At 53.6% G+C, this 7,930-nt stretch overlaps 3 protein-coding genes across 3 annotated transcripts; 1 reads left to right on the forward strand and 2 right to left on the reverse strand.

The window, feature by feature from the left end:
* Positions 1 to 352: 352 nt before the first annotated feature.
* On the reverse strand, positions 353 to 2,511 carry DICSQDRAFT_173924 (cytochrome P450; the record flags this gene model as incomplete). The annotated part of the gene is made up of 11 exons (XM_007369723.1): positions 353 to 376; positions 433 to 601; positions 660 to 775; positions 837 to 1,025; positions 1,082 to 1,429; positions 1,483 to 1,519; positions 1,576 to 1,720; positions 1,775 to 1,841; positions 1,914 to 1,968; positions 2,024 to 2,144; positions 2,205 to 2,511. 11 exons carry the CDS (start codon positions 2,509 to 2,511, stop codon positions 353 to 355), a joined length of 1,578 nt encoding a protein of 525 aa, XP_007369785.1.
* Positions 2,512 to 3,701: 1,190 nt separating this feature from the next.
* Positions 3,702 to 4,749, forward strand: DICSQDRAFT_69381 (uncharacterized protein; the record flags this gene model as incomplete). Its single annotated transcript, XM_007369724.1, has 4 exons — positions 3,702 to 3,806; positions 3,872 to 4,256; positions 4,316 to 4,641; positions 4,693 to 4,749. 4 exons carry the CDS (start codon positions 3,702 to 3,704, stop codon positions 4,747 to 4,749), a joined length of 873 nt encoding a protein of 290 aa, XP_007369786.1.
* A 354-nt stretch (positions 4,750 to 5,103) lies between these two features.
* Positions 5,104 to 6,471, reverse strand: DICSQDRAFT_173926 (terpenoid synthase; the record flags this gene model as incomplete). The annotated part of the gene is made up of 5 exons (XM_007369725.1): positions 5,104 to 5,265; positions 5,338 to 5,511; positions 5,569 to 6,030; positions 6,084 to 6,163; positions 6,222 to 6,471. 5 exons carry the CDS (start codon positions 6,469 to 6,471, stop codon positions 5,104 to 5,106), a joined length of 1,128 nt encoding a protein of 375 aa, XP_007369787.1.
* Between the last annotated feature and the right edge of the window lie 1,459 nt (positions 6,472 to 7,930).

Here is a 7,930-nt window from a genome sequence, read left to right on the forward strand (position 1 = left end):
CTGACGAGCCCTCGTATACTACAGTACATCTGACAGTGCATGACCATATGGTCATCTCTCCAGGGCCAATGTCACTAATTGAGATGCATCCATATTCGTCGTCATTGAGTTGTACGTCTAAAGGAGAGTCAAGTTAGCTTGCATCTGCGATATTTTGTGAGTAGTTCAGTAGCACGGCATTAAAGCAGCACAACAAAGCAGCACAAGGGAATGATGTTGTTGCGATCGTTATCTAGCCAACTATGAAAAATGACAAACACCAGAGCGTTTGACATATCGTGGGTAACCCACAGCTCAGCATCGGTGGGATTGAAGGCCATCGTAGCTATAGTACAAGCGAAGTCATCTCAGCCTAGTATTCCAACTTGATCTTCGTCTACAGCTATTCCACATATCTCAGACCCCCAACTCAATTCCTTCGCGTACACGTACGTCGACTATCAGTGGCACAGTCAAAGATGCTGTGAACGCCTCTGCTAGCTCCGGCTTCTCGTAAGTCAATCCAGACGTCGTGGGACGCTCGGAGGGAGCAAAGTCGAAATACGGGAGGATTCCGGCCAGAGCTGCGACGAACTCGTACATGACGAGCTGCTGTCCTGGGCTGTCGAGAATGGGCAGTCAGTGTACTTACTCTTGAGAGTGGAAAGCGTTTGACTGACCAGAATCTTGGTCCTGCGCCGAAACAGTTGAACTTGGGTGCTGCGGGCTTGGTGAAATGACCTTCGGAGTCTAGATGACGTCCGGGGTCGAACATGTTGGCCGTCGGTCCCCATACCTTACGAAGAAATCGAATCAATCAGCGGGCATGCCAAGAAAACTGAAGAGTCGACACATACACCCGAGCTACGCATCATGTGATAGTCAGACCAAAACACATAATCACCCTTCTCGATCTTCACCGCAGGCAGATCATACTCTGGCAAAGCCGGAAGAACGTCATCCTGTAGAGCCAACCGTGCGTTCTTGGGCAAGCCTGGCCACAAGCGCACAGTTTCAAAAAATACAGCGAGGTGGACGTGGTAGCGCTGAGTGATATGGGGTCTTAATGCCTGTACGCAAAGAGAGGACGATCGAAACTCACTGATACTTCAGAGTAGTCTACTTCATGCGTCGGGTGCCTATTCGCGGTCGCTTCTTCACGTAAGCGGTCGATCCACTCGGGCGCCGCCATGATGGAATAGAGCGCCCATGCGAGGACGTTCTGAGTGTTGTCCCGGCCGGCGAAGAGCATGGTCACCATGATGTCACGGATGAGAATAGGATCGTTGAAAGCAGGGTCTTCCAGGAGCACAGAGAGGAAGTCGGCATGACCCGGCGCGGTCTCCTTGGACTTCTCGGTGGCATGGGCTTGTCGTGCGCGCACGATTTGGTCGACAAGTCCGCGGATGTACGACCGAGCACGGGAGAAACGGAAACGATCGCCATTGAGCTGTGATGGTTGTCACTGACGGGGAGCTCAGTCGTCTGTGTGATTGAACTCACGAGCTCAGTGAAGCGCCACGCAGGGTTGAATAGTCGTCTGAAAGAGCATAGGCTATGAGTGTTCGCGCAAATGACGTAAATATTCACACTGACTTCGCGGAAACCCTGTTGAGCACAGCCAGTGCATCGCGGAGTGGATCATCGCGGTCTAAGCAAGTGACGTCGCCCTGGAGTACGTTGGCATGGTGGTTCATGTGCGAAAGTGTAAAGATGGTAATGGCGATACGACCGGCGAAGTCTATCAAACGAATCAGTTTGGGCTGTGTTCGCGTTGCTCACGTGCCGTACGCACCACTCCAATCTATCGGCACGTCCCTCTTGCTCGCGCTAAGTAGCAGTGCTCGAGCCATTGGCACAATCTAGTCATGATGTTTTTGAGGAGAGTAGACAGGATGAGTGAACTAACACAGTTAAGAACGACGTATCCCTACCTCGTTCATGGCATGCGAGACGTGCTCAGTGAAAGATTTGACAGTGAAGATGGGGCTGTGCCAGAAGCATCCATCAGTCCTGGATACGTTGCCGAAGGTCAGACACTGACTAAATCGACTTCCTTGCAAGTCGCCATTGAGCCCCTTCTGAGGCAACAGGAGTCCTCCCTCCTGGAAACTCGGTGAAGATCTCGATCGCGTATGGTCCACGCGAGTACGCCTTCATATCGGCTACGTGCATTGACCACAGTCACCATCGACGAGCAGCTACAGAAACATGTTCTCCCTTACCTTGTTTGATGTGGGCGAGCCACTCGGGACGATTGATGAGTATGCCTCTCCCCCACGGCAGTAGTGTGAAGGTGCAGAAAGGGCCATAGCTCGACAGGAGGTGGTCGAACCAATCGAGGATGCGGCCTTGCCAAGGAATGGCTTGGAGTAGATTGCCAAATAGAGGGTGTCCTGTAGGACCTGGGAGGTCAGGGCGAGCATTTGTGGTGACGAGGCGATCTGGATATGCTATGCAAAGGAGCGCGCCGGAGAATGACAGCACGACCAGCGCAAGCATCCAGGTGTCGAGGGAACTGAGCAAAGACATCGCAGACTGCGCGTAGTGCCTAAGCTAACCCAGAAAATCTATTCGAGGGGTTTTATGGAGCTAACTTGCTGTTCCAATGCAGAAGGGCATACGTGACATTCTCCGACACGAGAACAAGAAGTATCTCAGTCACCCTCTGTATCAAGGATGGGAAGTTCCGGTAACGATTGGTCCCTTCTGCCCATGTGTTCTCTGAGAAGGATATGCATCTGGTGCTGCAGACCGACATAAGGGACTTGAGGACGATTCATCGAGCGGGGGAGAGCCAAAGGAAGGAGCTCCGGGAGAACGCTGCGAAGTAAAGGTGATCTGGGTCCTGTACGACATGCACAGCCCAATGTGAGAAATACTGACCAGAGTGGGATGACAGCCAAACAGGCGTCAACAGTAGCGCTCCGACCAGCGTGGCCCGCTGAGCCGCTAGCAGTGGCTGATTTGTCTCGAGAAATTAGAATCTCCTCACACAGATACGCAGCGTTACTCAAAATAGCCTCAAGCCATGCAGCTACCCAGGTAGTCTGTTTGGCATCACATGACATCGGCACTCACGATGCATGAGCTTGCGTGTGTGAGGACGGCGGTTTCTGTCTCGGATCGCTACCAACGGCGACCGTTGTGGTGCTGCTATCCGTAGCGCTATCGAACGTGGTGCGCTGCAGACTTTCCTTTCGGATTGTCGCCGTAGCTAACTCCCTTATCGTGAAGTTTTTTTGGCCATACTATCTCGAAAGAACCGAGGAAATTTGTTGGGTGTCCGCGTCCTGCACCATTCTCAAGTTCAGCTCTTCACATTGTAAGGCCGCCGGACCAACTGCGTCTGACGCTGTTGTGGATATGAAGTTGATATATGATCCATCCTGTGCCCCATCCTGTGCGCCATCTTCGTCTTCTGGTCTTCGAGCGGCAAATCACATGAGAAGCGCTATCGGACCATGCGCAGGGCGGTCGCAGTCCATGGAATCGACGTGAACGCTTCCGGAAGAAACACGAACACGCCGTTGGATGGCACCTGTCTCCGAGAGCGGATGACGTGTACATGTCAGGTGCGCAGCGTCTGGACGATCAGAGACAGGGTAGCCATTCTCAGGGCTGTAAGACATTAGCCCGGCGTGACGAGCCCTTCCTGATATCTTCCTGACACTTGCATTTGCTGCTTTCTTCGTCTCAGAGTCCCTCTTTCGTCCGCCACTATGGATATAGCGCCAATCTTGGTACCACTTCGACAGGCTTTATATCATGCGAATACGCTGTATCTCTTCACGAAGTCGGATATGAAAACTATCTTCTTCCCTATAGTGAGTCATATAGTTCACATGGGTTCTTTCTCCAAAAACAATGTGAGCTGAATAATTCATTCTAGACGCTTTTCGCATGGTGCACAGTTCCGAACACCAACTCATTGGCCTTTACGCGCTCCGCCCTCTGGACATGGCTTCATCTCCTCCAGTTCTGTGTCTCCAACCAGAGTCTATCCCCAGACGAGGACGCGCAGAACAAGCCATGGAGACCGATTCCCGCCGGTCGCCTCCCTGTACGTCAGGCGACTAGGCTTCGATGGGCCCTCCTGCCACTCTGCCTGTTCCTGTCGTTTTCCTTCGGCATCCCGGCGGTTGGTGCCGTGTTGATGGTTGGCATTCTCCTCCATAATGAGCTGAAACTCGACTCCCATTGGTTCACGCGAAACGTTCTGAACGCCATTGGCTATGCAACATTCGACGCCGGTGCGATGACAGTCGCTCAAGCTGGTAGGTTGCTTGTCCAGTACGGATTCATTAACCTTGTCTGACGAGTAGCTTCTCTACAGGCGCGCACCTCTCATTCTCGTATCCGGCCCTGGCTGCGCACTACACGAGTATCGCGATCGTCCTAACGACGATCCATGCTCAAGACTTTCAGGACGAGGAAGGCGACAGAGTCCAGAAGCGGCGAACGATTCCGATCGTGATGCCCGCCGCCGGACGCCTCTCAATGCCGGTCGGGCTTACGCTGTGGTCCCTGGGGTTGAGCGAAGGATGGCACCTCCCGAATGCGCACCGTTTGGCTCTTATCACAATAGGCCTGTATGTCGGGTCGCGGTTCTACTTCCTCCGGTCCCCTGGCGCGGACAAGACGTCGTACAGGCTCTATAACGTAAGTGGGGCGAGGCACGTCGCAACGTTACTTACTGACGACCTCCGCTAGGTTTGGTTGGCGATTGCGCGTATCTCGCCTATGTATGGACGGATTCCCGTGATGTAGATGCTCTGAAGACGGTTTGCTAGTCTCCTTCGGCTGCCATCCTGCTGTCGCTTTGTCCGAGCGCTCTACACACTCGAGCGCGCTACCGCAGATTGCAGAGGGAAGGATTATTCATCTATCATATCATGTTGTGTTCACAAACACAAGTGGAAGTGAATCATGAAGGCGCTAGAATCGAGCATTGTGATTGGTTTGGATGTTGTTCGCCCGTAGGTTCGGTTTCGACTCGTTGCGAAAACAGCCTGACATGGATTACTGCTCTACTCACTCGTACAACGTAGACACAGCGGGTGTCAGAGACAGATAAACAGACTGCTACGGGCGACTACACCATGATATCAACCTTGTCTACCTTCAAGCCTGCCGGGCAAGTATAGCAAACGTGACCTTCAAGAGGGCCTCTTTCGCAGCGCTGTCGGGGACTATATTCAGTGCCTCGCGCGCCTTCATTGCGTAAGATTCAGCTAGCTTCCGGGTACGGCTCAGCGCCTGAGTGTTCCGCACACAGTCGGCTGTCTGTACACAGGACCAGATGAGGTACAAATGAGTACACGTTGTTAACGCATCAAATTAGCTCATGGTGCCTACCACCTCGACATCCCCTGGTCCCTCAAAGCAACGAAGCACCCGCGGACGGATGCTCTCGTCTTCCTGCAGGGCGAAGAAGACCGGTGCCGTCACCAGCCCGAGCCGCATATCCGCGTTCGCAGGCTTTCCGAGCTTCTTCGGATCGCCCTCGAAGTCGAGCAAGTCGTCGACGATCTGACAAGGGAAACGTCGGTCAGCATGTAATTGGCGGAGGCGTGCCAGCGTACATACCTGGAAGGCCATTCCCAGGCATGCGCCGAAGGAAGATGCTGCTTCTCTCAACGGGTCCTCGGCCGTCGCGCCCCCGAGTATGACAGCGCACTCCATCGCTTTCGCGAAGAGGCTTGCCGTCTTCATGTATGTCTTTTGTAGGTACTCTTGCCAGAGGGACGTGATGATTTCGTCTTCGGCCGGATCCTGGGCGACTCTCGGGAGTTGGACCGGATCGACGACAGCACTGCCGAGGGACAGGTCGGTGTAGCCTGCCTGGAGCAGTTCGCCCTCGACGAGTGTGCAGAAGACCTCTGCGACAAGGGACATGACCTCTGGCGAGCCGAGCGTCCCGACGAGGCGCATGGCGCGACCGAGGAGGAAGTCTCCTGCGAGAATCGCGCGACGGTTCCCAAAGAGGGCGGGAACGGATGGGGACCCGCGGCGGGTCTCCGCGTTGTCGATGACATCGTCGTGCAGAAGCTGCAGATGGTGAGATGAGCAGTTGTGTGGACTACAGACATGTGGAGACTGACAGACGCGACGTGCAGAATCTCAAACACCTGGGCGAGCGACAGCTGCTCAGGAAGTATGTTCTCGAGAGCGTCAGTTTCGGCTATCGAAGAGAAAGATCAGTTCTGATACTTTGGACAACGGCGATGGGTCATCACTACCTGAGCAGCCGACCCACAAGCTCGTGCTCTTGGTCTCCCAGTCTGAGCCAAGCCCGTTCGTGGCCTGACACATCAGGAGGATGAGGCAAGGCCTGAGTCGTTTGGAAGGCTGGAGCATGTAGTATTGCGACATGGTCGTCAGCAATGGCACAGACGATGTACCCTGCCGCAGGAGGCCATTCTGGAACTGCTTGCTGAATGGCGCCAGCAACGCATTCAACGACTGCGAGGTCTGGTGGTGGGTCTGCATGCTTGTCCGACAAAGATGGATAGAATAAGCGCCTGAAGTCGGAAGGGTTAAAGGAATGTATGTCTGTAACACAAGACTGTGCGGTCCACTTATCTGCTGCCGGCATATGCTGGCGTTGGAGGACCGGCCGAGTTGGGCAAACTAGTTCTGCCCGAAGAGGATGAGTCCCAGCGTACCACATGATCCAATGCAAGAACGGCTACGGAAGCTGGTAGGATCAGTGCCTCTGGAGTTGCAAACCTGTACTGGCGTCGAAGATGTCTTCGAATATCAGCGCCATCCGTGATGATGGGTTCGTAGCTGGGGGAAACACGTTTCCAAAAAAAAAAAGGAGAGCATAGGCTGCGAGGACTCCAGAGACCTTGTGTTGCAAAGGAGAAACTACCGAGTGGAAGCTTGTCTGTCTGGTAAACATAGTACCGGTAATCCATAGATCGCACTGCAGCCGTTGGATGTCATAACCAAATCCCGAAAATCAATCAACAGTGCTTCGACGTCAGCAGTGAGTGACGTGTCAAATGCAGAGAGCTGCAGGAGGCGGGAAGAGCAATCTCCTTTCCGGTCGGTGCCAATCTGGAGATCTGACCCTTGCTGTACAATGGATGGACTGTTCCAGCAACATCGTGGCAACATCTCGACGGGATTACGTTGCGACGTTCTTCTGAGAATCTCCAATGCATGCGGCCAGCTGTGGGAGGTCATAGTACAGAACATGGTCGGGTCTCCAAACCGATGCCTAATTTGTATCGCTTTTCTCGTCAACTGCGCATGAATAGATCGCCACGAGCTCCGCGACCACCTGCAAAGGCACTAACGACAATCGCACCCATCTATGCAGCAGAAGTTAGTTCGTGAGAGATACTACACAGCCTCGCGACAAGCCCGGAATGATGCTGGGTCCGTGATTATTTTGCTATCTGGCTTCAGCTGACGCCGTTGCTTCGAAAGAGGCAAAGCACACACCAAGAACCGCATCCTATTCCTCCGAGTCGGAGATTACTGCATCGGGATCCCTACTCAGTGATACCTTCAATGACCCGAGGACGAGGTCCTGCATGATCTTTGTAGACATGCCTTCCGGATCGAACAACAGGGTCGATGTTGAACTCAGAGCTGGACCAGGAAACTCTGATCACCAGTGAGAGGTCATAGCTCGGAAGTTAAACGACAACATAGCCTCGCGCAGGAGATGGTCTTGGAGACAGCATACTCCGACTTCCCAGCGCTGAGAGGCGGACCGTAGCGATTGCCATCCACCGGTCTTAGCGGGAAAGTATCGTGAATCGGTGAAGCGCCTAGTTCATGACCGTCCGCCACAATTTCTGTTTGACTATACCTCCCCTTTTATTTGACTATGAACCCTCTTCTATACAGGTTCAATGGCCTATACCACCTAGAACCCACGTACCTTCTGTCATTGATACTGACTCGGAGGTAGCTGCGCCACGCCCCGGTCCCA

The sequence above is a fragment of the Dichomitus squalens genome (assembly GCF_000275845.1).
Source record: "Dichomitus squalens LYAD-421 SS1 unplaced genomic scaffold DICSQscaffold_54, whole genome shotgun sequence".
In the NCBI taxonomy this organism is placed as follows: domain Eukaryota; kingdom Fungi; phylum Basidiomycota; class Agaricomycetes; order Polyporales; family Polyporaceae; genus Dichomitus; species Dichomitus squalens.